The sequence below is a fragment of the Phaenicophaeus curvirostris genome, chromosome 7, assembly GCF_032191515.1.
Source record: "Phaenicophaeus curvirostris isolate KB17595 chromosome 7, BPBGC_Pcur_1.0, whole genome shotgun sequence".
In the NCBI taxonomy this organism is placed as follows: Eukaryota; Metazoa; Chordata; class Aves; order Cuculiformes; family Cuculidae; genus Phaenicophaeus; species Phaenicophaeus curvirostris.
This window is the reverse complement of record NC_091398.1, coordinates 24,989,564-25,016,316: the sequence shown is the minus strand read 5'-3', so window position 1 is coordinate 25,016,316 and position 26,753 is coordinate 24,989,564. Positions and strand designations below refer to the sequence as shown.

General features: G+C 63.4%; 1 protein-coding gene across 6 annotated transcripts in view; it reads left to right on the top strand.

Moving 5' to 3' along the window:
• SPEG (striated muscle enriched protein kinase) overlaps window positions 1-26,363 on the top strand; it is a 39,060-nt gene extending 12,697 nt beyond the window's left edge. For 4 of the 6 annotated variants that reach the window (XM_069861267.1, XM_069861270.1, XM_069861271.1 and 1 more), the window contains 40 exons: window positions 72-161; window positions 369-750; window positions 1,698-3,223; window positions 4,194-4,337; window positions 5,569-5,751; window positions 7,695-7,906; window positions 8,389-8,477; window positions 8,679-8,860; window positions 10,951-11,211; window positions 12,454-12,612; window positions 12,746-12,935; window positions 13,068-13,297; window positions 13,476-13,595; window positions 13,982-14,086; window positions 14,202-14,408; window positions 14,540-14,663; window positions 14,933-15,105; window positions 15,802-15,914; window positions 16,130-16,298; window positions 16,382-16,475; window positions 16,781-16,981; window positions 17,142-17,202; window positions 17,401-17,478; window positions 17,622-17,794; window positions 17,899-17,925; window positions 18,150-18,302; window positions 18,518-18,560; window positions 18,656-18,724; window positions 18,833-21,008; window positions 21,120-21,272; window positions 21,346-21,462; window positions 21,549-21,716; window positions 22,000-22,122; window positions 22,321-22,485; window positions 22,667-23,339; window positions 23,429-23,668; window positions 23,741-23,964; window positions 24,301-24,376; window positions 24,616-24,765; window positions 25,060-26,363. In XM_069861267.1, coding sequence (XP_069717368.1) covers window positions 72-161; window positions 369-750; window positions 1,698-3,223; window positions 4,194-4,337; window positions 5,569-5,751; window positions 7,695-7,906; window positions 8,389-8,477; window positions 8,679-8,860; window positions 10,951-11,211; window positions 12,454-12,612; window positions 12,746-12,935; window positions 13,068-13,297; window positions 13,476-13,595; window positions 13,982-14,086; window positions 14,202-14,408; window positions 14,540-14,663; window positions 14,933-15,105; window positions 15,802-15,914; window positions 16,130-16,298; window positions 16,382-16,475; window positions 16,781-16,981; window positions 17,142-17,202; window positions 17,401-17,478; window positions 17,622-17,794; window positions 17,899-17,925; window positions 18,150-18,302; window positions 18,518-18,560; window positions 18,656-18,724; window positions 18,833-21,008; window positions 21,120-21,272; window positions 21,346-21,462; window positions 21,549-21,716; window positions 22,000-22,122; window positions 22,321-22,485; window positions 22,667-23,339; window positions 23,429-23,668; window positions 23,741-23,964; window positions 24,301-24,376; window positions 24,616-24,765; window positions 25,060-25,267 — 10,031 coding nt within the window. In that variant the 3' untranslated portion in view covers window positions 25,268-26,363. The remainder of the gene's footprint in view (window positions 1-71; window positions 162-368; window positions 751-1,697; window positions 3,224-4,193; window positions 4,338-5,568; window positions 5,752-7,694; window positions 7,907-8,388; window positions 8,478-8,678; window positions 8,861-10,950; window positions 11,212-12,453; window positions 12,613-12,745; window positions 12,936-13,067; window positions 13,298-13,475; window positions 13,596-13,981; window positions 14,087-14,201; window positions 14,409-14,539; window positions 14,664-14,932; window positions 15,106-15,801; window positions 15,915-16,129; window positions 16,299-16,381; window positions 16,476-16,780; window positions 16,982-17,141; window positions 17,203-17,400; window positions 17,479-17,621; window positions 17,795-17,898; window positions 17,926-18,149; window positions 18,303-18,517; window positions 18,561-18,655; window positions 18,725-18,832; window positions 21,009-21,119; window positions 21,273-21,345; window positions 21,463-21,548; window positions 21,717-21,999; window positions 22,123-22,320; window positions 22,486-22,666; window positions 23,340-23,428; window positions 23,669-23,740; window positions 23,965-24,300; window positions 24,377-24,615; window positions 24,766-25,059) is intronic. The other 2 variants (XM_069861269.1, XM_069861268.1) reach the window with 2 other exon arrangements.
• Window positions 26,364-26,753: the final 390 nt, after the last annotated feature.

Here is a 26,753-nt window from a genome sequence, read left to right as displayed (position 1 = left end):
GCAAGGGGCTGTGCCAGCCTGGCCTGCTGTCCCTCTGTCCCCTCACTCCCTGCTCTTCCTGCCCTCCTCAGACTCGGAGACGGGTGAGGATGAGCCCAGTGACCCCCAGGTGACACGGCGCAGCGAGCTTCAGGATGAGACGGCCTTCAGCACCCCCACGGGTGAGCAGGGGGCACCCGGCTGGCACCAAGCCCCAGCACTGGCTGCTGGTTGTGTCCCCAGCAAGGGCTCTGCTGGCCCAGCGTTGAGGGTCTCCATGGGAGGGGGAGCTCTGATCCGCTTGTGCAGAGGAGAGAGGGCTTGGGACAATAGGGTGCTGCTTGGGACACCCACAGGCACATGGTGTCGGCTAACCCTTCTCCTTCCAGGTGGGTCTGACACCCTCGTGGATGCCTCCATGAACACAACACCAACCTCGGTGCTGGCCCTGTCACAGGCAGAGGAGCGCTCCAGCTGGTCGGGCAGCCAGCAGACCGTGGTGGAAAAGGAGATGGATGCCAGCCTCTCTGCACGGGGACCCTACCTCCGCCCCGCTGCCTGGCAGCAGCCGCAGGGAACCCCAAGGCAAGCAAATGCGCCGGCCCCACATGGCGCTGAGGTCCGGCACCTGGGCGTGGAGCCGCTGGTGCGGGCATCACGGGCTAATCTGGTGGGCACAAGCTGGGGGTCAGAGGATAGCCTTTCAGTGGCCAGCGACCCGTACGGCAGCGCCTTCAGCCTGTACCGAGGACGGGCGCTATCACTCCACGTGTAAGTAGCTGGGGAAAGTGCACGGAGGGGACATCGTGCTGGGGCCATCTCCTTCCAACGCCTGCAGCCATCTCCTCCCCTCTGCCTCGGCTTTCTTTGCCCTCACCATGTCTGGATGAGGAATGGGGGCTCTGAGCAGTAGGCAGCCTGTTCCTGGTGAGGAGGTGGGAACGTCCTGGGCTGGGGGCACACAGGCCTTTTGGTAGGGGTAGGACATGGAGTGGGGTCCCTCTCTGCTATGGCCAGGTTGGGGCTGGGGGTGACCCGTGCCTCCCCAGGACCTGCTGATGAGCTCAGAGCCCCTGTCCCTCCTTGCCACCTTCAGCCCCATCCCTGCAGGCCTGCTCCTTCGACCTCCATCCTGCCCCTTTTTTTGTTCAAGACTGCTTGTTCCACCAGACACTCATCTCCACCTTATGATTTCTGCACTGCGAACATCGAGCTGCTCCAGGGATAGCAGGGTGGGGGGGATGCGCCTGCAGCAGCATGTGTACTGGGGGAGTTTGTAGCCTTGGGGACACCCATCACCTTGCAGAAGAGCTGGGCTGTGCTGCGCTGCCTGGGCATGCCAGGACACCCTGGCCAACGGCAGCACTGGCTGGCCGCTTGTCCTGTCTGCATGGTGGCCCTTGGGAAGGGACTCGCTGGGTATCCCAGCATCACTTTACTGTCCCGTGCTGGTACCCCTGGGCAAGGGGACATCACTGTGTCACAGCGGCCCAGGACTCTCACCCAACCCAGCCAGCTCCTGGTTGTCTTGGGGTGGCCAGATTCAGTTGCTGGGGCCACTTGTGGCTCTCTGGTGCTGGGGCTGCTCTGGCCACCTGCCCCCCCAGCCCCCACTTTGCTGTGCTCCCCTGGACACCACGGTGCAGGTTGGGAGTAGGGATGCAGCCAGGAAGCAAGGGCGGGCTCTGAACCACTCTCCTCTGTCTCTCCCCTTGCAGCAGCATCCCCCAGGGGGGCTACAGGAGAGATGACCCCCACAGTGGCTCCGTCTCTCCGAAGCCCGGTGCTGAGCCCCCCAAGTCCCCCGCTGCCCTGCCACTGACTGCCAAGCCACCCATCCTCCGCTCACCATCTCCCCGTGCCAGCCCGTGCCTACCATCGCACACCGGTGCTGCATCCCAGCCTGCCTCTCGTGGCCCTGGCATCCCCTCCTTCACGCCCGTCACCCCCCGCAAAATGTCCTCGGTGCCAGCCGAGTACCAGGACACCGTCCCTGAGGAGTACGAGGAGAAGATCAAGAGGCCCAAGTCCTCAGGGTACTCGCAGGGCAGCACACAAGAATCCCGTCCCCAGACACCCATGAGCGACGCCTCCGGCCGAATCTCCATCCGGGCATCCCCCAAACTGGTGCGCACCGGCTCCAAGATCTTTGAGAGGCTGCAGTACTTCGAGGAGCAGCAGAGAAGCCTGGAGCAGGCAGACAGCCCCTTCCCTGCACACCCCGGCCTGCCCCTGCGCAAGACGCGCTCCTTCGACCATCCCGGCTCGCGCCGTGCCAGCACGCTGGGTGGCTCACGAGAGGATTTGCAGGAAGGCGGCCGCTGGGAGCTGGGCAGCACAGCAGCGTGCCGGCGTTTGGCCTTCCGGCAGAAAGCCGCATCCTTCGATGAGCGGGGCAAGTTTGCCGGCCGTGTCTATGCCATTGAGAACAAGTTTGCGGAGGAGCTGACCCGCATCAAGCGGACGGTCTCCAAGCAGCAGCTGCGGCGCTCCCAGGAGCTGTGCAAAGCCGGGCTGCCCCCGGCACCCTCACCCCCGGCAGCAAGCGAGCCTGTTGCCTCCCGCCCTCCCCGTACCCCTTCCTCACAGGGCACCAGCGGGCGCAAGGCGCTGCCACCAAAGCCCTTCTCTCCAGCAGAGACCACGCACGTCATCCAGCACCTGGCACTTTCCAGCGTGGCGCTGGTGGGACCTGATGGGGAGCCAGAGCCGGGGGGGCAGCGCGGGAGGAAAGCCCTGGCGCGGGGTGGCGGGGCAGCTGGTCAGCCCACCAAGGTGGAGGACGCAGGTGCCAGGAAAGGTCTGCAGCAAGAAGGCACTGGGGAAGTAAAGAAGAAGGAGCAGTGGCCGTTAGCGCAAGCCACCCCACAGGGGCGAGTGGCCCTGTCGCAGGCAGGTCCCCCCGAAAGCAGCCCATGCCCGGACGGGGGCTCTGCCGGTGGAGCCCGTTCCCCTGGGGCAGGGAATGAAGCCCTGGCTGCCCGGTTATCCGTACCCCACGGACTGTACCGGAGGCCGGAGATGCTCACGGAGGTGCGGTTCCTGCCCTGGGCAAAGCCAGGGATGGAGCAGGAGGCTCGCCTGGAGAGGAGCGGTACAGGGCAGCACGGCATGGGCAAGGAGGTGGAGAGAAGGCAGATGAAAGTATCAGAGAAGAAAGAGAGTGGCCGGACGGCTCAAGAAGGCAGAAGCGTGCGGAGCAAGGGGAAAGGACGCCGAGCCAGACCCACCTCTCCGGAGCTAGGTAGGGGGCATGGCTTTCTGCCTTCCTGACTGGCCCCTGAGTGTGGTGTGGGGCTGTAGCCTGGCCCTGGGAGGTGTGGGGAGCCCAGGCTGCACCAGAGAGCACAGGGGTGGGGGAACATGGCTCTGTAGGTTGGAATTGTTGGCACCAACCAGTGGTGTAAGACCAGCTTGGGTACGAGTTTGCTAGGTTTTGGGGCCATGACATTTTCTGATGTTTCTGTCCTTCCTGCCTTGCACAGGAGGGATGCAGGGTGCTGACCTCTGGTACCCAGCCCTGGGCTGGTCTGGCCCTCCGGGGCATGAGGCACCCATCGCAGCTTGTCCTGGCTGGCTGGTGTTCGATGCTGCAGGCAGGGTGTGTAGCCCAAGTGCCCCCAGGGGATATTGCAGTCGCTTGGCTGGGGGAAGAGCTGCACTGCCCTGCCCATTCCTGCACGCAGGGGTGAGAGCAGACTGCACCCAGGCCAGGAGCTCCTTCCAGGCTCAGCTCTGTCTGCAGCAGTGCCAGGCACACATGCTCGAGGCTCCTGGCATGGCCCCAGGACCTTTGCCTGTGTGCTGGGGCCATGGGAGGGGTGGGAGCTGCGTGGCTGCTGCTGACATTAGTGGGACAAAGCAGCCAGCACCCTGCGGGCGGCTGAGGGAACCCAGAGTGGGGGCTGTACAACGCTCCTTCTTCTACATCTCACTGTTGCCTCAGCCCCCGTGCTGTACAGGAATGTACAGCAGGCCATGTGCTCCCTGCACCATGGTCCTCCACCTTGTCCAGCTGCAAGCACTGTGCCGTGGTGGTCCCTGATGCAGCCCTTCCCTCCCCAGCAGGGATCAGGGACCTGCTAAGGAAGGCCCCAGCAAGGGTATGGGGCACGTGTGGGCAGGTTATGAGGTTGCTGCTCCATCCTTGTGCAGCCCAGGACCTGCTCACTCCACCCTGCTGATAACCCTGGGGTCTGTCTCTCCCTTTGCAGAGTCCTCCGATGACTCCTACGTCTCAGCGGGTGAAGACCCCCTGGAAGCCCCGATCTTCGAAATCCCCATCCAGGACATGGCGGTGGCCGTGGGGACAGAGGTGCTGCTCAAGTGCATTGTCACAGCCAACCCCCAGCCAGAAGGTGAGTGACTGTGGGCTCAGGGGCGTGAGCGTGGCGTGGAGGCTCTCTACACCTCCATGTCCCACCCACTGAGCCGCCCTTTCGGGCCACTAGAGCTGTGCAGAGTGGGACATGCAGGCCCAAGCTGGGTGTTTCAGGGGGGGTGATGTGCCCACCTTGGGAGTGCCCCTTTCTGCTCATCTTCCCCAGGCAAGCGTCACGCTTGCCTCCCCAGGTGGGGAGGGTGCTGTTCCCCCACGCTGGGCTGTTGAAAGAGCGGGAGCAGGGCCACCGAGAGCGGCGCGGGGACGTAGGGATGCTCCGGGATGCTGTTGGCACAGTCCGGAGTTGCTCCCAGGAGCAGAGCCCCCTGCCTGGCTTAGGGCTGGGGGGATCTGGGCAGGCTGGAGCTGGGATGTGGGAACAGGTGGCTGGATAGACAGAGCCTGGGGAGAAGACCTGGGGATGTTGGTTGACTGAACATGAGCCAGCAGTGTGCCCAGGTGGCCAAGAAGGCCAATGGCATCTTGGCTTGGATCAGAAACGGTGTGACCAGCAGGTCCAGGGAGGTTATTCTCCCTCTGTACTCAGCACTAGTGAGACCGCTCCTCGAATACTGTGTTCAGTTCAGGGCCCCTCACCACAAGAAGGATGTTGAGGCTCTGGAGCGAGTCCAGAGAAGAGCAACAAAGCTGGTGAAGGGGCTGGAGAACAGGCCTTATGAGGAGTGGCTGAGGGAGCTGGGTTTGTTTAGCCTGGAGAAGAGGAGGCTGAGGGGAGACCTCATTGCTCTCTACAACTACCTGAAAGGAGGTTGTGGAGAGGAGGGTGCTGGCCTTTTCTCCCAGGTGACGGGACAGAACAAGAGGGAATGGCCTCAAGCTCTGCCAAGGGAGGTTCAGACTGGACATTAGGAAATTTTTTTTCACGGAAAGGCTCATTGGTCACTGGAACAGGCTGCCCAGGGAGGTGGTTGAGTCATCTTCCCTGGAGGTGTTTAAGGGACAGGTGGACAAGGTGCTGAGGGGCCTGGTTTAGTGATTTATAGGAATGGTTGGACTTGATGATCCAGTGGGTCTTTTCCAACCTAGTGATTTTATGATTCCTCCGCTGGAGAATGCCAGGAATCGGGCAGGGGGCTGCGGATGCCCGGGGCTGCTCCCCTCTCGTGGTGAGCTCACCAGGACCCCGCAGAGCCCCCCAGGGGAGCTGGGGCTCTGCCACCCGTGGGTGACCGTGGCTTTCCCGGCAGTGTCCTGGAGGAAGGACGGGGTCCCTCTGCGGAGCAGCTCTGCGCGGCCCATCAAGGCGGAGGGCGAGCGTCACACCCTGCTGGTGCGGAGCGCCCGGGTGGCCGATGCTGGGCTCTACACTGTCACGGCGGCCAACGAGGTGGGGGCGACCTGCTGCAGTGCCATCCTCAGCGTGCGGCCCGGTGAGTGCCGGGGGCGGCCGCTGGCTCGGCTCACTGCGGAGAAACCGGCTTTCCTTACCCTACAAGGCTCGGTCTGAGCCCAGGCGGCTGGCTCGCTCCCAGCTGGCACCGGGGGAGCCTGGGGGGGGCAGTGGGGCCAGGCTGCGAGCATCCTCCTGGACCCTGGCGAGGACCACAGCCCCCCTGCACCTGCCCTGCGCCCCGCGGGCCGTGGGGACGCTCCAGCCTGCCCTCCAACCCCAGAAAACCTGGAGTTACCCCTACTCCCAGGCTGTAAACTGTGGGGATATACCAGCCCCCCAACCCCACAACCATGGGGATACACCAGCCCTCCAACCCCAAAATCATGGGGTTACCCCTACTGCCAGCCTGCAAACCATGGAGATATGCCAGCCCTCCAACCCCAAAACCGTGGGGATACTCCAGCCCTCCAATCCCAAAACCATGAGGTTACCCCTGCTTCCAGGCTGTAAACCATGGGGTTACCCCTACTTCCAGCCTGTAAACCACAGGGATACCCCTGCCTGCCCTCCAATACCCCAAAAATGGGGGGGTATGACAGCCTGTCCTCCAACCCCAGAAAACATGGGGATACCCTAGCCCTCCAAACCCCAAACCTACGGGTTTACCACTGTCTCCAGCCTGTAAACCATGCAGATACCCCAGCCTGCCCCCCAATCCCCAAACCAAGGGGTTACCCCTACTTCTAGCCTACAAACCATGGGGATATCCCAGCCTGCCCTCTAACCCAAAACCCATGGGGATACCCCTGCTCTCCAACCTTCTAGCCCTAGGAACACCGCTGCCCCACAAGCTGTTAGCTGTGGGGGGTACCCAGCCTCCCCACCAGAGCCGCTCGCCAGGGCGTTCTCAGCCAGCCCTGCCCGCCAGTGACCGCGGAGAGGTTCAGAGCTGGTCGGGGGAGCAGCCGTAGGGTACCCCCCAACCCGAGAGCGTCCCTGGGGCGCTCGGGGAGGCTCGGAGCTGCCCCGGGGGCTGCTACCCCCCCGAGCCCCCATGGCTCCGCGGGGCTGGCGGTGCGGGGGCGGCGGGGCGGGCAGGGTCCCGGCAGCCCCCGGCCCCCCGACGGGCCCTCCCCCCGCTGCTGGCCCAGCCCCGGGGCCGGGCGGCGCGGGGACGGGGAGGGCTCAGCGGGCCGGCGGCGCGGCGGCTGCGGGAGCTCCCGGCACCGGCGGCTCCGCTCGGCTCGGGGCGGGGGCTGCCGGGGCCGCCCCGCGGTGAGTGCGGGGGGCGATGCGGGAGGACGGGCGGGGGGAGCCTGCGGGCATCGCCGGGGGGGGCGCAGCCCGCGCCCTGCACCGGGGAGCGCGCCCGACCCCCCCCCACCCCCCCCGGTAAGGGGAGGGAGAGGAGGGGGGGGAGAGGGCGCTCCGGCAGCCAGGATGGAGCGGGGCCAGCACCCCCAGCACCCCCCCCCCCAGCACCCCGCGCTGCTCACCGCCCCCTCCCCGCACCACCCGCCCCCGTGCCCGCACGCACCCTGCGGATCCCCCATCCCATCCCATCCCGTCCCATCCCTCCCCATCCCGGGTGGGCGCCCCGCGGGGAGCTGCCGGCCGGGCTGTCGGGACGGCGCAGCTGCCAATGTCACCTTCAAGCCCTCTCCGGCTCGGGGCAGGGCAGCCATCCCGGGAATCCGAGCGGTTTAAGGATGGGAGCGCGGGCTGCTGCGTAAGAGCCACTTGAGCCCTGCTGTCGCCTCGCGGGATATCGCGTCCCCTTATCGGCCCGTGGAGCGCTTCGCACCCCCTCCCGCCCAGCGGCCCCGCACCCCTTCGCTGCTGGCTGCGGCCAAGCTGGGCTGGGCCGCGGGGTGGGTGTCTCCGGGCACTCCTGGGGGGCAGGGTGGTGGAGGCTGTGTCCTTCCCCCCGTGCCCGGCTCCGGCTGCCGCCAGCTCCTTACCCAGCCTCTTCTGTGCTAGCCCCGGCAGTGGAGCGGCATGGGCATTTGTCACCCCCCGTCGGCCAGGGCAGCCCCATCACCTCGGACGAGGAGTACCTGAGCCCCCTGGAAGAGTTCCCCGAGTCCAGCACCCCCCAGCACCGACCAGCCATGAAGCTGCAGCCTAGAGCCGAGCATGGGGCTGCCCACGGCTCTCCAGAGAGCACCTTCAAGGCTGCACCGACCTTCGAGGTGAGCTGGTAACCTCCCTGGCACCTGGCAGAGGGGGAGCAGTGCCCTGTTCCTGCAGCCCTGCAGTCCCAGGCCCTTTTTCCTAATGTGCAGCCTAAATCTCCCGTGGTGGAGCTTGAGGCCATTCCCTCTTGTCCTGTCCCCTGTCACTTGGGAGAAGAGGCCAGCTCCCTCCTCTCTACAACCTCCTTTCAGGTAGTTGTAGAGAGCAATGAGGTCTCCCCTCAGCCTCCTCTTCTCCAGGCTAAACAACCCCATCTCTCTCAGCCGCTCCTCATAAGGCCTGTTCTCCAGCCCCTTCACCAGCTTTGTTGCTCTTCTCTGGACTCGCTCCAGAGCCTCAACATCCTTCTTGTGGTGAGGGGCCCAGAACTGAACACAGGATTCGAGGAGCGGTCTCACTAGTGCTGAGTACAGAGGGAGGATACCCTCCCTGGACCTGCTGGTGGGTGCTCACTGCTTTCTGACTCCTGCTTCCCCAGGTGTCTCTGTTGGACCAGTCAGTGCTGGAGGGGCAGGATGTCAGCATGAGCGTCCGAGTCCGTGGGGAGCCCAAGCCCATCATTTACTGGTGAGTCCCAGAGCTTGCTGGGTCACAACTGGGCAGGGAAGGAGGGGATGGGCAAGTGGTCTCCCCATTTGGGGATGGTCAGCTCAGAGCTCTGATCCCAAATAGGGTTGGGGTGGAGGAGAGGGGGGCTTCTGGGGACAGCTAGACTGGGTGTGCGGGGCCAGGTGTGACTGTGCCGATCTGTCCATGTGTCCTGAGCAGGCTGAGGAACCGGCAGCCAGTGAAATACGGCCGCAGGCACCATGCAGAGGAAGCAGAGGGGGCACGAGGGCTCTTCACGCTGCACATCCTGGCAGCCGAACGCACTGACACTGGCTTCTACACCTGCAAGGCCGTCAACGAGTACGGCACCAAGCAGTGCGAGGCCAAGCTGGAGGTCAGAGGTAAAGCTCCCCGAGTGCGTCCCCCTCGGCCTCAAGGGAGCAGCTGGCTCCAGTGCCCTGCATGAGCTGTGTGGGGAAGAGGCACTGCAGACACCCCCTGCAGCGGCGCTGCGGTAGAAGGGGTCGAGGCAGCCTGCCCTTCCCTGTTTCATTGCAGGCGGGTGCAAGCCAGAAGCAGGGAAGTGGAGCTGCATGCCTGGGGCTGCTCACAGATGCTGGCCCTGAGGCAGAAGCAGGCTGCCCTGCTGCCTCATCCAGATGTGGCACTCTGTGGCTCTGGGTCCCACTGTCCAGCTGTGCCAGGACCCCTGCCAGCCTGACCCAGAGCCCGCTGCTTCCTGCAGCGCAGCTTCTTCCCCTCTCCCCCAACGTGCCCGCTGCTGGGACCGAGTGCTGCCCCTGCCTGCGCAGGGAGGGCTTTTGCCCTTGGTGGCCCTGAAGAGGACTTCTCCCCCAACTCTGCTGTGCTGACAGCTCCCTCCCTCTCTGCAAGCTGTGTGCCGGGCACAGGGCAGCTTGGAGAAGTACCCCATTGCCAGTTTCCAGCAATAGCCTGTTAACACAGGACTGGATTGTCCAGCCCCCTTCCCTTGCTGTCCGACCCCGGCCCTGCTGTGGTCCTCCTAGGACCCCAATATGTGTGTGCAAATGTGTGCAGGGGGGCTGGGAACTGAGGGCCAGGCTCTTCCTGGCATCACCTGAGACCAGGGAAGGAGCCTGCCGGGATGAGTGATGCTGCCTCCCTTCTCCTACCTTTTGCTGTGTGTCCCCTGCTCCCCGCTGACAGCTGTCTGAGCCCCCCAGGCTGTGCCCATCCCCAGCCCGGCCTTGGCTGCACTGCTTGTACCCTGCCGGGACCCTGCTCGCAGCCTCTGGCAAAGCGCGGCGGCACGGGGGTGGGAGCAGGAGCCAGCCCCGTGCCCCATGGCCAGCAGGAGCCGGGCTGTGGGGGCGATGGCACAAGCCCCATCCCCTCTCTGGGGACTCCGTGGGTGGCTCTGCGCCTTGGCACGCGCTCACACCTCTCGTGCCGGCGCTGGTTTGTGTGTACCGGCTCCTTTGCTGCTGCACTAACCCTTCTGCTTGCTGACTGCGGTTTTTGTCTGTACGCAGGGGGAGTACGATAAGGGGGTGCATCTCTCTGAGCCGCGGCCGCGGGGCTCTTAGTTGGACACCTCTTAGGCAGTGGACATCACCTTGTGTTATTACCTTCTGCTCCATCCGCCGCCTCGTCCTGGATGCACCGCGGGGACGCGCGGGCCCTCGACTATGGCCAGGGGCTCACTGGATGGCTGGGGGAGGCGTCACATAACCGAGGCGGGGTGGGGGGAGCAGTGGGGGAGCACCAGGCACCCCCTCAGCTGGGCCAGGGTGGCCATATGATGCTGTCTTGTCTCTTGCTCCGTCTGTTTGTCCCTGTCTGCGTGTCCTGCTGCTCCTCTCCTCGCTGCCCAGGGAAGGGGAGCAGGGAGCTGAGCTCAAGGTTGCTGCCATGTCAGCCGGGGCTGTAGGGAAGGGACTGTGGCACAGTGGCAGCTCTGCGACGGTCACCTCAGAGCAAGGGGGACAGGATACCCCTGGGACCCCCACGGGGGTTAACCCTGCGCCAGCCATAATGGGGAGGGAGAGCATCGGGCCCTTTGGCTTCGAGGCAGCCACCCAGGTGCCCAACGGGCCACCACGAGACATCCCTTGCAGCCCGAGGGCTCGGGGTCCACCTGGAGCACCCTCTGGCTCCGGGCCTCTTCTTCTTGGGGAGGGGGCTCAGCAGGGGGGTGGGCTGCGAGGCTGTGACCCTTTTTTTTTTTTGTAGCTCTAATAAAATCTGTTTGGTAAAGCGCTGTGTGGTGTGTTCCTGGCACGGACACCTCCCCTCACCCCTGGCCCCCTCCCTGGCTCAGCTTTGCTTTCCACATCTTGCCCCCCCTCCCACCCTCCCTTGCTGCACTCCCTGCCCGCTGCACCGAGCCCCTCCCTGCATGCCCCCACTCCCCCTGCATGTTCCACTCCATCCCGGCCACCTCTCATGGTTGCTTTTCAGTTGCTGAGATGCGTCTCTCTTTCTTTCTCTCTCCCCCCTTCCTGGGCAGCTCGCCCCGAGTGCCAGTCCCTGGCCATCGTGGTTCCCCTGCAGGACGTGGTGGTCGGGGCGGGGGAGCTGGCACTCTTTGAGTGCCTGGTGTCTGGCCCGCCAGACATGGACGTGGACTGGCTGTCCCGGGGCCGGCTGCTCCAGCCCGCCCTGCTCAAATGCAAGATGCATTTTGACGGGCGCAAGTGCAAGCTGCTGCTCACCTCTGTGCATGAGGACGACAGTGGGATCTACACCTGCAAGCTCAGCACTGCCAAAGGTAAGCAGCGGTCACGGAGCTCCCCGGGGGGTTCTTGTTTTGGGCTTGGCCCTAGAGATGTGCTGGAGGTGGTCAGGCCCCCTGCTCTGGGTTCAGGGCTTTGGTCCGCCCAGGATATAGATGTTAGTGCTGGTGGTTGGGGACGGGGAATGGTTGCTGCCCCAGGAGCTGGGGAGCTTTCCCTGGCTGGGAAACCTGGTGTGCATAAGTCCTTGAGCTCCAGCACGCCGAGCCCCGCAGCTTCCATGACTTGTAGGGAGATGCATTTGCACCCTGGCCATAGTGGCTGGGTGCAGCCCAGCTGTCCACATCTCCTGGCTCCAGAGGCTCCAGGCACCTGGCTCCTGTACAGACCTGTCTCTGCTGGCCTGGGATGTGGCAGGGGCCATGGACAGGATGTCAGGGCCACCCGCCCTCTCCCACCAAGCCATCACTAGTGGCGTCTGGGGAAGGGCAGCAGGACCTGGCCTCTGTCCCATGTCTCCTACTTCTTCCTGTGCCTGTACATGCTGCACACAGCCTCTGTCCCTGGCAGCGGGGCAGGGACAAGGGTCCCTTTCCCATTCCCCAGCCTGCCTGGGCAGCCCCTCAGCAGTAACCTAGGCTGCAGTGGGTGCAGTGCCATTTCCAGCACTCTGCAGCTAGTGCCCGTGCATCCCTCCGTGGAGGAGGCCCTATGCCTGCAGGGATTTGAGAGCAGCAGCAGGTTTGGGTGCAGGGAGGTAATTCTGTGCCTGAGTATAGTGTCAGTCCTTGCCTGGGATGGGTGACAACACCATCATTGCAAAGTGGTCTCTGCTGCAAACCCCTCATCTGGAGCATCCAGCCTGCACCTGTTTCCACATGCTGCCCCCAGGTACTGCATGTGCTGGTGCTGCCTGCTTCAGCATCACTGCCCTGTCCCCAAGGGGACACTCTGCTCCATGGGCAGGACAGGGCATCCTCCCACCCCACCCTGCTGCTGGTATCTGTGTTGCTGTGAGGGAGGGAAGAAGCAACCTGCTGCCAGCAGAGCCCCAGTCCTGAGCATGGGCACCTTGCACACACTTGTGCTCCCCCTGCCCCACGCAGGGACAGAGCCTGTCACGCAGCACACCGAGGCTCAGCCTCCACCAGGCGTGGAGTATACTCAGCTACAACCGTGTTGGCTCTTGGGGCTGCAGCTGAGGGGATCACGAGCTGTCTCCTGCTCCACACATATGCGTCCCACACGGGCCTCACCCCTACTCACTCTCCCTGCAGATGAGCTGACCTGCAGTGCCCGGCTGACAGTGCAGCCCTCCGTACAGCCACTCTTCACCCGCAAGCTAGAGGACGTCGATGTGGTGGAAGGGCGGACAGCACGTTTTGACTGCATGATCAGTGGGACTCCCACCCCAGTGGTCACCTGGACTCATTTTGGTAATCCCCAAGCTCAGAGAACTTGATTATGGCCCTGCAGAGAGACCTGTCCCCATCCCCTTGGGGGCTGCACCCAAGGCTTGTGCCCATTTGAGGCTGGGAGGAGCGCTGATACTGATGTGTTTCCTTGCAGGCCAGCAGGTGCAGGAGGGAGAGAACGTGCGGATTCAGCGGGAAGGGGGTCTGCACTCACTGGTCATCATGCATGTGGGCAGTGAGGACGAGGGGCAGTACACAGTGACTGCCAGGAATGCCCACGGCCACGTGGAGAGCTCTGCTGAGCTCTATGTGGAGGAGCCGCGTCCGTCTGCTGCCTCCCAGATGTAAGAGTTGGGGGCTTCTGGGATCTGCATCCCCTCCTGCTTGCTCCCTCCTGAGATCTGGGGTACAATGGGCTTGAGGAAAGCCTGAAGTCAGAGCTGGGCTGGGATATGAGTGTGTGTGGGCTTTTGCAGCTCCAAACTTGAGAAGATGCCATCTATACCGGAGGAGCCAGAGCAGGTGGAGACAGAGGCAGAGTGCTTCACCATGCCTGATTTCCTGAAGCCGCTGAACAACCTGGACGTGGTGGAGTCAAAGGAGGCCGTGCTGGAGTGCCAGGTGGCCGGGCTGCCCTACCCCTCCATCACCTGGTTCCACAATGGCTCCCGCATCGACAGCACTGACGACCGCAAGATGATGCAGTGTAGGGCTCCCTGCTGCACTCCCCACTCCCCTAGGGTCCCTCTGACTGGGGCACAGGAAGGGGGGGCACCCCGGGAGGAGGCATCATCCCCTAGATCTCCACAACCCATGAGGCAGGGAGGGGAGCTCTGTTCCGCTTGGCTGGCAGTGTCTTACCCGTGTCTCCCTGTCCCTCCCAGATAAGGATGTCCATCGCCTGGTGTTCAAGTCTGTCAGCCATGTGCATGCTGGTGTCTACAAAAGTGTCATCGCCAACAAAGTGGGGAAGGCCACATGCTATGCGCACCTCTACGTCACCGGTAAGCATCAGCAGGCACCACTGGGGACATGTGGCCACTTGCTGTCTCCCTGCCAGGTTGTGCCTCAGTGCTGGGGGTTAGTGGCCCTGTAGCAAGGTCCTAGGGTGACAGGATGACAGGGCAGTTCAGGTTGGAGGGGATCTCAGGAGGTCTCCAATCCTATCTAAAAGCAGCATCAGCTGTGCAGGGTCAGAGCCTGGGTCCCCAGAACCCCCATGGGATTTGCTGGCCACCCCAGACCCACTGGAGCTGCCAGGCTGAGCCCCTGCCAGGGCGTCGCTGTTCTCATCTGTACCCTCCAGCCTGTATCTCCTGGTGCTAAGGCAGATGCTGTGAGGAGCTGTGACAGTGGCCATGCTTACACCCCTGCATGCTTTGCCCTGCAGATGTGGTGCCAACCCCCCCGGATGGGCCCCCCACCGTGGCCTCAGTGACCGCCAGAACCATCACACTGACTTGGAACAAGCCCAAGTGGCTGGACACTGCCATCGGTGAGGAGACTGGGGCTGGCAGGGTGGGAGGCAGACAGGGGATAGACAGTGCTGTGATGGGGTGCACTGGCCAGCCTGATGCCAGAGGCTCTGCACTGACCCTCTTCCCCTGCAGACCCCAATTCAGTGACCTACGTGGTGCAAATGCAAGTGCTGGGCATGACGCAGTGGCTGGTGCTGGTGACTGGTGTGCGGGACACCACCTATACGGTACACGGGCTGACCAAGGGTGCTCAGTACCTCTTCCGTGTCATCACTGCCACCCCCAAGACCAACAGCAAGCCATCCCCGCTTGTGGGGCCTGTGCAGCTCCTGGACCGTGGTGAGAGGGGCAGTGGGAATGGGATGTGTGGCTGTGGTGGAGGGGGCTCTGTCCCCAGTGGGGTGGTAAGCTGGCCAGGGCTGGGTGATGGAGGTGACTGGAGGTGGTGGTAGTGATGATGTGTGTCGCAGGTCCCTACCTGGAAGAGGCCCCGGTCATCCTGGACAAGCCTGATGTGGTGTACGTGGTAGAGGGCCAGCCAGCCTCCATTACCATCACCATCAACCACGTGGATGCCACTGTCACCTGGAAGAGGTAGGACATGGTGCTGTGCCCACTGCTTGCCCCATACACCCCTACAGGGTGCACAGAGGGGCTCCTGCACCAGCTCACCGTGCAGCCCACAGTGAGTGCAAGGTCCTTCGCTGGGGCTGGGCTGGGTGTACACCCAAGGGTTATGTCCAGGGCTGTACATGTCGGGGAGCACTTTTTTGGGGGGGTGGTGCTATCTGTGGGGTACTAAGTGTTGAGAGCCGTTCAGGATGCAGAGCTAGCAGAGGGATGTGATCTGTCTGTGCCCGCAGGGATGGGCAGGTGCTGGAGGAGGTGGAGGGCATGTGCGAGGTAATGATGCCGGATGACGACCAGCACTGCCTGCGGCTGCTGTGCGTGGACCGGGGGGCTGCAGGGCCACTGACCTGCGAGGTGAGCAACTGCCACGGCACCGCCTGCTGCACTCTCCTCCTCTGCCTTGCAGGTATGTGCCCCCATACAAGGAAGCCCCGTCCCTCTACCAGGGGGTGGCATCACCCTATAGTGCTCCAAGCCCATGTGCCTTGGAGGGGGGAACTGCTCAGTGGTGCCCATGTGCCATGGGGGCACTGTCCCATAGCATGGCACTGTTCCTCAGTGCTCCGTACTTGTATGCCATGGGAATGCTGCTCTACAGGGTGGCAATGCCCCATGGGGCTTAAAACACATTGATACTGCTGCCTGGTGTCCTAAACCCGTAGCTGATTTGTGTAGAAGTGTCTCACGTGCCCCATGAGGATGTGGCATGGGGTGGCACTGCCCCACAGTGTCCCCCAGCCACGTGCCATGGGTGGCACTGCTGCAGGGTGTTTCATACCTGTGTATAATGGAGTGTCACTGCCCCACAGTGCCCTATGGCCAAGAGTCATGGAAAACACCTCCACATTGCCCCACAGAGCTGTCGCAGCTGGCGTTGCCCTGCAGTACCCTACTTCCATATGTAATGGGGAGATACAGCCACGCAGTGCCTCATGCCCATGTGCCATGGGTGACACGGCCCCATGGGGCCCCCGACACCAACGGATGATGGCTTCACAGTGCTGCACGCACACACCGTTGGTGGCCTGCCCCGCAGCGCCCTGGTGCTGTGTGCACTGGGACAGCACTGCCCCATGGTGGTCTGTGCCCCATCTCTCAACAGAGGCACCGCGCTTTGAGTCCATCATGGAGGACATCGATGCCCAGGAAGGGGAGACGCCGCGCTTTGCCGTGGTGGTGGAGGGGAAACCTCTGCCAGACATCATGTGGTACAAGGTGGGCTCTCCTGCCTCAAGTCCCCTCCTGACCCACAGCCCCCCTCCCCAAACTCACACTCTCCCCTGCCTCACCTGGATCACTGTGTTAGGGCTTTGGGGTTGTGCTCACGCCGAGTGATGCAGGATGTGCCCCATGTCCTGTCCATGGGGAAAGGGTGGTGAGAGCTGGTCAAGAATGGGATGGGACACCTCTGATGCCCTTGCCACCTCCAGGACGGGGATCTGCTGGAGGAGAGCAGCCACCTGAGCTTTGTGTACGAGGACAACGAGTGCTCATTGGTGGTGCTGGGTGCCGCTGAGGCTGACAGCGGTGTCTACACCTGCACAGCCAGGAACTTGGCCGGGGAGGTCTCCTGCAAGGCAGAGCTGGTGGTGCAGGCAGGTACGGCCAGCTGTTCCCCTGACCCCAGGAGGCAGAGCTTGGGTGCCTGGATTGCCCACTGCCAGTGCCTTTCCTTCCCCCAGCCCAGCCTGCTGCTGATGCTGCCATGGAGGAGGAGGCATTGCACAAGGCACGACGCCTGACCGACTACTACGATGTGCACGAGGAGATTGGGAGGTATGCGGTCGGTGGCATGGAGGACAGTGGGACACCCTGGGCACCACACGGACAGGCTGCACCCTGGAGCTCTGTCCCTGATATGCCAGATCCTGATGTGCTGGAGATGCTCGCAGCCCCAGTGCTGGCTCAGGGTGGCCAAAGCAAAACCAAGCTTGAGGTCTCTCCATGAATGGTCCTGGGGGGCTGCCAGGGCTGCAGGAATCTCCCTGTGGAATGGGTGCCTGACCCAGCTGCCCAGAGAAGGGGAGGCCTCCTACTTCCCCACCTTCTTATTCACTCTTTTACCCATCACCACATTGCAGGGGAGCTTTCTCCTACTTGCGGAGGGTGACAGAGAAGAGCAGCCGGCTGGACTTTGCTGCCAAGTTCGTTCCTGGAAGGACCAAGGCCAAGCAGTCAGCACGCAGGGAGTTGAACATCCTCTCGCAGCTGGACCACGAGCACATTGTCTTCTTCCATGATGCCTTTGAGAAGAAGAATGCTGTCATCATGGTCATGGAGCTGTATCCTCTGGACATTGCTTAGAGAGTGCATGGCATGGGGGATGAGGGGAGGGTTTTGAGGGGAGAATGAGTGGGCAGAGAGGGTGCAGAGGAGCTGGGTGCCCAGGAGGGTGCAGGACACACTGGGACATGGAGTCTGTGCTCCTTGACTGGGGGCCAGCTGTGCTGAGGAAGAGCTGCTAGACAGGATGGCGAGGAAGCCCTCAGTGTGCGAGTCTGAGGTGGGTTAACCCTGCAGGGGGTTAATGAGGGAGGACGGGAGGAGCATGGGAACACCAGGGTCTGTCTCAGCCCAGGGACACGCAATGATCATTGTATCAGGCTATGAAATAGGGCTACAGCCAACACCCTCTTTGCACAGGGCCAGCGTGGGGTCAATCCATGCTCTGGGTGCCCACCCTCTCTCTGCTCCTTTGCAGGTCCGATCCTACATGAGGCAGGTCCTGGAGGGGATCTGCTACCTGCACCAGCGCAGGATCCTGCACCTGGACATTAAAGTGAGTGTGGGGCTTTCCCACTCCCTCCTGTCCCGTGTTTGCATGGATGGACTCCTGACGCACTGCGAGGTGGCTGGTGCTGCTGAGTGGGGGCTATTCCGTTCCTGGAGGGAGCCCCTGCCAAGCTCCCCTCTGTCCTGTAGCCAGAAAACCTCCTGATGGCGGATTCGAGCAGCGAGCAGGTCCGGATCTGTGACTTCGGCAACGCGCAGGAGCTGACGCCTGAGGAGCCGCAGTACTGCAAGTACGGCACCCCTGAGTTCGTGGGCCCCGAGATCGTCAACCAGACCCCTGTGTCCAGCGTCACTGACATCTGGTAAGGGCAGCCCTGGTGTGGACAGTGGGCTCCCCACAATATAGGAAGGGACTGGGCACCCACGGGGCTTCTGCTGTGTAATAACTGTGCTCTCCTATCTGCAGGCCTGTAGGAGTCATCGCCTACCTCTGGTAAGTGCCTTGGTGGGTCCCCAAGAGGATCCCTCCTGCCGTCTTGCTGGTTGCAGTGCAGGGGCTGTAGTGCTGGCAGGCTTAGCCTCCTCCACATCTGTTCCTGCCTCTGCCCTCCCCATGGCACTGGGTCTGGGTTCCAGGGTCCCATCCTTGCTCTCCCATACTTGCCCTGCTGTTCTGCATGTCCCCTCAGCCCTGTGACAGTGTCCCCTCCTCTGCAGCCTGACAGGTATCTCTCCCTTTGTGGGGGAGAACGACAAGACGACGCTGATGAACATCCGCAACTACAACGTGGCCTTCGAGGAGAGGATGTTCCAGGGGCTCACTCGGGAAGCCAAGGGCTTTGTCATCAAAGTGCTGGTCAATGACAGGCTGTGAGTGCTGTGAGGTTCCTGCCCCCGCTCTTCTGGTGTGAGCCTTGTGCTCAGGGGAGGGAGGGAACCCCCTGTGCATCGAGGGGCCTGAGGAAAGGCTGGCTGCACAGCCTTGCTGGGGTGCAGCATGGGCAGCCAGGCTCTCCTGCCCTTCCCTGGGCTGGCCAAAGCTTCCCAGCCCTGGGTGGTTCTCACTCAGTTGTATGGATTCACAGGAGACCCAATGCAGAGCAGACCTTGGAGCATCCATGGTTCAAGGTGAGCCTGGACAGGGATACAGCACATGGTGGCAGTGGGGTTCCCCTGAGCCTGCTGTAGGCTCTGTGGGACAACGCTGTCCCCTCGCCCTGCAGACGCTGGCCAAGGGGAAGGTCATCAGCACCGACCACCTAAAGCTCTTCCTCTCCCGTCGGAAATGGCAGGTGAGGGCAGGAGCTGGGGCAGGAGCTAGGGAGGCAGAGCCGTGTGCTGGGCAGGACGGGGCCATGCTGCCTGCCTGAGCCTGATCCAGCCCCCTCCACTGGCTGCAGCGCTCGCAGATCAGCTACAAATGCAACATGGTCCTGCGGCCAATCCCGGAGCTGCTGGAGGACACATCCAACCACCTCTCCATCGCCGTGCCTCGTCACCTCAAGGAGTCACCAGCACTATCATCCTCCTCGGACTCGGACGACTTGGATGAGCTGCCCTTTATCCCCATGCCACACCAGGTGGAGTTCTCTGGCTCCCGCATGTCGCTCAATGAGATCCCCACAGACGATGAGGCCGTTGGCCCTGCTGAGGGGCCGCAGATGGAAGGGGTCACGCCAGGGGACGTCTCCGCCATGGAGTGGCAGAGCCAGGGTGTGGGGAAGCCCGGGGTGGCCCTGGGGAAGCGGCCAAGGGGTGCTGGACTGCGGCGATCGTGTGCGGAGGCCGAGGCACATGGCTCCTCTGACGAAGAAGCTCCCGAAGCCCAGAAGCGGCCGGAGTACCCCCGCAAAGCCATGAGGAAGGGCTCCAGCCTGGAGTCCCCGGGGAGCGCCCGGCGGGGTGAGCTGAAGAGGGGCGGCTCTGCTGACAGTGCCCTGCTGCTGCCCCAGCCAGCGGGGACTGAGGAGGGGGCCGAGGCAGGACGAGACCCCCAACGAGCCCTGGCCAAGGCAGCTTCCATGGAGCTTCCACGGCGGAAGGGGGTCTGGGTGGAGGACGATCATGCCCAGCGCCTGGAGCTGATGCGCCAGCGGCTGCTGCGGGGTGGCTCTGGGGATGGCAAAGTCAGCGGCCTGCGGGGTCCCCTCTTGGAGACCTTGGGGGTCAGCCCTGACAAGAAGGTCCCGCGGCCAACCCGTTTGGAGCTGCCGGCGCCAGCAGTGCCACGGCTGGTGCGGGCAGCCTCCAGCGAGGCTGCTTCACCGCGCCTTCTCCCTGCCGAGCACCGGCTGCAGAAGAGCAGCTCCTTCAGCCATGGAGATGCTGAGCCTGTCGTCCGGCACCGCCGCTCGGGTGCACCCCTGGAGATCCCGGTGGCCCACCTGGAGGCCCAGAGGCTGAAGGAGTCCCCCTCGCTCTCGGCCCTCTCTGACACCCGGCCCCTGCCACCACTAGATGCCCCTGGCCCACTGACACCCCCTGCAGCAGGGATCACCATCCCCAAAGCCCCCCCCACCAAGGCTGCCTTGGGAAGGAGGCACATTCCTGAGGAGCGTGGCCAGCCTGGGACCAGCCCGGCCACCACCACCACCACGGGAAAGAAGCCCACGGCCAGGGTGCAGGAGGACAAGACACCCACCAAGGCTGCTGGAGCCAGTGGGGAGGGGGCTACCAGGACAGGAGCACCCACCACACCACAGCTCCCGGCCTCAGGAGCCCATGCTCCCAAAACATCTTCCTATGCCAAGGTCATGGAAGCCCTGGGAGCCACAGGAGGTGGGGAACCGACCACTGAGGAACTCCCCCACCCCTCACCAGCCACCCCTGCCGAGCCCCCTGTACCAGCACCAGCACCAGCATTGAGGAAGGAGGTGAAGCCCACCGGCTCCTCCAGCTCCCTGGTCATCCAGGACATTGACTCAGAGGAGGTCTTTGAGGCTAAGTTCAAGCGGAGTCGGGAGTCATCGCTCAGCCGGGGGCTGAAGCTCCTCACCCGCTCCCGCTCCGAGGACAGGCACCTGGGTGGCCCCCCAGCCCCTGATGATGGCATCTACCGTCCCACACCAGCTGGCGTGCCCCTGGAGCTGCGCAGGGACCAGACCACTGGGCTGGCGGCTAAGTCCAAGTCAGTGCAGGACCTGCACGAGGTGGAGAAGGACAGGGGCTTCCTCCGGAGGATGTCGGTGCTCCTCAAGCGGACTCCACCTGCCGAGAGGAAGAAGAGTAGGGGGGAAGATGGAGGTAGCGAGACCCCATCTGGAAGACGCCGCTTCTCCTTGGGCAGTTCCAAGGAGCGGAGGGACTCGGAGAGCCTAAAGTCAGAGCCGGGGGGCAGTGGGGAGAGCGAGTCTCCAGCGGTGGCCGTGCGGAGGAAGATCAGTGCCACGATGGAGCGGGTCTCTGCTCGGCTGCGCAGTCTGTCGGATGAGCGGACGGAGGGCGAGGGGCCGCAGGAGCTCCGCCGTGCCAGCTCTGAGGGGGAGAGCCTGCGGTCAGGGCCACCTCCAGCACCTGCACCCTCCTCGGAGTCTCTGCGCTCGGAGAGCAGCACCCGCTCCTCTGTCTCTGCCAAAGGTGAGTGGCCAGTGGGAGTCCTGCCATCACCCCATTGCCCAGCTGCCCTGGGCACGGCAGGCACGGCTGTGCTGGCTCAGCCCCGCTCTCAGTCACCCTGGGTGCCTGCAGGTGGGGGTGACGGCCAGAAAAGGTCCCGCTGGGAGCGCTTTGGGCTCTCGCGGGGCAAGAAGGAGAAGGTGGCCTCGCAGCCCAGCATCCCCTCCAGCCTGCTGCGGGAGGAGGGACCCGTCGCTGGCTGGTCGCACACACCCAGTGAATCAGGTAAGTGCAGCCCCACAGCGGGATGGTGGGTGCCCGTTGCTGCCCTAGCCTGAGCTCCACTTTTTTTTTCCAGATTTCCCTCCCATTTTCCACATCAAGCTGAAGGACCAGGTGCTGCTGGAGGGTGAGGCACTGACCCTCTGCTGCCTGCCCGCTGGCAGCCCGACCCCCAGGATTATCTGGATGAAAGGTGGGGGGCTGTCTGTAGTGCCTTGGCGGGTGGGTGCCGGGGAGGGAGGGCTTTGTAATATCCCTCTCCTCTGCTCCGCTCTGCAGACAAGAGGTCCTTGCAGCCAGACAATGCAATGAACGTCATCTCCTGCAAGGATGGCCGGCAGATGCTCACCATCTCCAAGGTCTCCAGGAAGGATGCAGGACTGTACGAGTGTGCAGCTGCCAATGCCCTGGGCACGGCCATCAGCTCCTGCACGCTGGCTGTGGCACGTAAGGATGCAAGGGAGGGGGCCTTGGGGGACAGTGTTTCTGCTCTGCGGGTAGAGGGCACGCATTAGGCATGCAGACCAGGGCCAGGAACTGGTCAGAGCAAGACACTGGAGCTCCCCTCTCCAAATCTGCAAAGAAGCTGGGACTTTTGAGGGGGAACAGGCTGGTTTCACCTGAGCACCTCCAGCATCTCCAAGCCCACGTATTGCTCTGCCCTTGCCCCGCAGCATCTCTGTTCTGCCCCTGGCTGGGCACCCTGCCCATCCTGTCTGTCTGCTCACAGGGCTTCCTGGGCGGCCGGGCACCCCAGAGATCCCTCAGAAGTACAAGAACACGGTGTTGGTGCTGTGGAAGCCTGCAGAGAGCAAAGCCCCCTGCACGTACACGCTGGAGCGCAGGCTGGATGGTATGTGGTGCTTCCTCCTGTCCTCTGGTAACTGCAGCTGGAAAGATGAGCTTACATGGGGATATTAAGCCAGGACAAAAGTGCCCAGTGTCCTTGCTGTCCCCTGGGGCTCGGCAGGGTCCCAGGCTAGGGTGGGGGAAAGGAAGCTGCCCCCTGCCCCTTGTCTGCTCCAGCTTCACCTTGCTCCTACCTCGGCAGGGGAGCACGAGTGGAAGATCATCAGCACTGGCATCGCTGACTGCTACTTCAACGTGACGGAGCTGCCCCCTGGGAGCACCGCCAGGTTTCGGGTGGCCTGTGTCAACAAGGCTGGGCAGGGGCCCTACAGCAGCCCCTCAGGGAAGGTACACCTTGAGGCAGCAGGTGAGCAAGCCCTGTCCCACGGGGCATGGGGCAGCCCTGGGGCCAGCTGTGGGGCTGCAGCCTCTGGGATGCTCTAGGGGTCTTTGAGTTCCAGGAGATCTTCCTCCCAAGAGCTTTGGGGAATGGGATGTCACACCTGGCTTACCTCTGCCTGGCTAATACCTCCCTTTGTTCCTTGCAGATGGCCGAGCTGCCACAGCCAAGGATGTTGCTGTCCCCATCCCTGCCTCTGAGAAGGTGGCTTCCAGCCGGTCAACCCAGACACCTGTGGGGCAGCTGGAGCCACAGGCAGCGGGCGCCCCTCCCACCACACCACCCCGCAAGCACAAAGCAGTGGTGCAGAAGGCAGATGGGGTGGTGCAGGTGGCTGTCACCCCAGCAGTCCTTCAGTCCCCTGCGCCCCACGAGGAGGGGCCGCAGCCAGACCCTGAGCTCCCGCCCAACATCACCATTTGTGTGCCCCCAGAGCTGACATTCACCCCACCTCGGACTGTTGCCTTGCCCCACACAGATGCCCCCACCCAGGTCTCTCCTGCGCCCCCAACAGACACATCCCCTGCTCCTCAGGCTCCATCGCCTTCCAAGTCCTCCCCCACTTCCCCAGTGTCGACCACCCCCAGCTTGGCCCCTACATCATCTCCCACACCCAACGCTGTCCCTGCGCGGAAGATGCCCCCTTACATGGTCACCTCCTTTGTCTCCATGCCCCCCACGTCACCCCCAGTGCAGGAGCCCCCCACTCCATCCTCCAAGGAGCCCCCAGCTGCGAGTGGAGTCTCAGGGGCTAAGGACGGCACAGCGCTGCGGCAGGGCGTCCCCCAGAAACCATACACCTTTCTGGATGAGAAGGCAAGGTGAGTGACAGCGGGTTGGGGTGCTCTGCTGGAGGCATCCCCCCCCAGCACCCCACATGGGGGATGCTGAGCACTGTCCTGCGCTTCAGGGGCCGTTTTGGGGTGATCCGGCTCTGCAAGGAGAATGCCACAGGGAAGCACTTCATGGCCAAGATTGTGCCCTATGAGGCAGAGAGGAAGCAGAGTGTTCTGCAGGAGTATGAGATCCTCAAGGCACTGCACCATGAGCGCATCATGGCCCTGCATGAGGCATACATTACCCCCCGCTACCTGGTGCTTATCTGTGAGAACTGCGCCGGCAAGGAGATCCTCTACAGCATTGTGGACAGGTACGGGTGGCCACGGGGTTGCCAACGGTGGCCACTGGCACAGGGCTGCCTGCTGATGCCACTTGCCCCCAGGTTTCGCTACTCGGAGGACGATGTGGTGAACTACGTGCTGCAGCTCCTGCAGGGCCTCGAGTACCTGCACAGCCACCGCATCGTGCACCTTGACATCAAGCCAGACAACATCATCATCTCAGGCATGAACGCCCTCAAGATCATCGATTTTGGCAGTGCCCAGACCTACAACCCCCTCGTGCTGCGGCAGCTGGGGCGGCGCGTTGGCACACTGGAGTACATGTGTGAGTGGAACTCCAGGGGTGCAGTGGCATGGGAACAGGGCCGTGGGCAGGGCCAGGGAACGCACGTGCCCTACGTGTGCATGTATGCCTGTAGGGCTTGGGATTGGGAGGAATTTATTCTCTGTGAGGAAGACAGGGGTTCTTTGGGTGCTGGGGGCATCTACTGAGGGTTTCTGTAGGGTTGCTGGGCTCAGTGGGAGAGTTTAGATGCTGTGGGACAGGGAGGGGTGCTGGAGGGCGCAGTGCTGGGGTGTTGTGGATGCTGTGAGTGCTGGGGATACAGGGGATGCTGTGGGTATGACACTATGTATGACAGCCCTGCTCCTCTGCCTGCAGCACCAGAAGTGGTGAAGGGCGACCCGGTGGGCTCTGCAGCAGATGTCTGGGGCATTGGTGTCCTCACCTACATCATGTAAGAGATGGGGCCGGGGGGACGAGCACACTAAGGTGAAGTCAGCCCCATGCAGGGCTCAGTGCCACAGGGAACACCATGCTGGTGATGGACTGGGGGATGCTGTAGCCCTGCAGATCCTTCCCAGCTGGATGTGGGGACTGAGATCCTGGGCAGCTGTGGTAGTTCAAGACAAAGAATGGGTGTGTAGGGGTTCCTGGATGCCATCCCAGCCCGTGCCACCCGCTTCACCCTCACAGGCTCAGCGGGCGGTCACCTTTCTTTGAACTGGACCCCATCGAGACAGAGAACCGCATCCTGGCAGGGCGCTTTGATGCCTTCAAGCTGTACCCCAATGTCTCACAGAGCGCTGCCCTCTTCATCCGCAAGGTCCTCACCGTCCACCCCTGGTGAGTGCCTGGCCCAAGCAGGGGAGACACATGGCCCCAGACTGCACCCATTATAGTGTGAGGCGGACAGCTAGCTTCTGCCCCACAGAGACCCTCCAAACATCATCAGTGGGACCCTGGGGTCCGACCCTGCTCTGGAGAGCAATGGGATCTCCTCAGCCTAGGACCATGAAATCCATCCTTGCACTTGCAGAGGGCTGGGACCCGCTGTATGTTGTGGGGCAGGGGGAATGTCTGAGTTTGGGGGGTGCAGCAGCAGCTGTGGCCCCTGACCCCACACTGCTCCTGTCCCAGGAGCCGCCCCACGGTGAAGGACTGCTTTGCCAACACTTGGCTCCAGGATGCCTACCTGATGAAGCTGCGCCGTCAGACCCTGACCTTCACCACCAACCGCCTCAAGGAGTTCCTGGTGGAGCACCAGCGGCGCCGCGGCGAGGCAGTCACAAAGCACAAGGTCTTACTCCGCTCCTACCAGGGTGGCCAGCCGCCGGGCCCGCAGTAGCCACCCCCTTGGCCACGGCCGTCAGGGGCCGAGGAGCCAGAGGAACATTCCAGGGGCCGTGGGATGGGGCAGCCAAGAAGGAGCCAGAACATGCTGGGACGAGCCCATGGAACTCAGAAGCTGTTGTTGGGGATGCTGGTGGCCAGCACCGTTTTGGTGGGGCCAAGGGAGAGGGGAGGTGCTGCCCCAACCAGACCAGCAGTGGGGTCCAGCAGCGGGCAGGTGGCAGGAAGCCTTGCTAGGAGAACAGAGAATGTGGCAGATGGTCAAGAGAAGGATGAGACGGGGGGGGTCCGATGGAAGCCCCAGGCAGGAGGGGGAGAGTTGCCAGCATGCTGGCCAGCCCTGGCCACGCGGGTCGCCAGCCGTGTGCCTTATGTCGCAGCCCGCAGCTGCCCCCGGCCACGGCACAGGGGGCCCTGCACTCCCCGCAGTTTGCACGCCAGTGCCCAAGGACTCGGGCTGCTCCAGTGGTTCCTGAAGCGAGGGGCCCGCTCACAGCCCCCTGCACCCTCCCGCCAGCCGGCACAGCCCCGGTCCTCGTGGCTGGGAGTGGGGGCCACCGGTCCCCCACCTTCCACTCCTCCCAGCCCCAGTCCTGGCAAGCGGGTTTGCGGCCCCAGGACCAATGCCGGTGCCTTCCCCGGGGCTGTTGGCTGTGCCACGCACATCTCCTGCACCTGCTCAGGCCCATCCTGCTCACGGTCTGCCCGTCCGGCTCTGGCCTTCGCCCTGTGCCCCGCCACCTGCCCCCAGACACCCCCCCATCCCCTGCACCCCCTCCCTCTCCAACCCCCCAGTGCCACCGTGCAGCCTCACAGGTGCCTTGCTGAGCCCCTCGTCCCTTCCTCGCCCCCTCCCCGGCTGGCAGCAGGGTGCTTCAGGATGGCCAGGATGCCCCGGGCAAGGGCCGGAGGCAGTGGGTGGGCACCCACCTTCCAGATGCTGCTGTAGCAATAGGGCTTTATTTATTGTCTTTGGGGAGAAGGCACCTGACCCTGTCCCCTCCTCTCTGCTGGGCTCTGGAGTTGCCAACATCCCCGTGGTTTGGAGCAAGCAACGTGCCAGAGCAGCAATAAAGACCCTGAGCAGCCGGTCCCGTCTCTGTGCCTCTTGGGGGGGGACAGGGATGAGGGGCAGAGCAGCCCCCAGCTGCCACCGAGGCCTGGGTGCCTTGGGCCTGTCCTGTCCCAAAATCCAGGGCCCAGGAAGGCTTCCAGGTGTGGCCGGGCTGGGAAGGGTGCTGCAAACTTGGAGAAGGAGCCAAGAAAGCTGCCAAGCGCCAGGGTGGGTGCAGGGGTGGGGGGAGCGTCTCACGGGACACTGGCGTCATGGAGCTAAAATACTGGGTGCCAGGGGCCCAGTGGCAGCACAGGGCAGCAGGGGCAACCGAAGCCGGGCTGGGGCCGCAGGTGAGGGTCCTGCCGCCCGGCTATAAATACTGGCTGCCCATATCGGGCTGGGCTGGCCACGCTGCCAGGGGCTG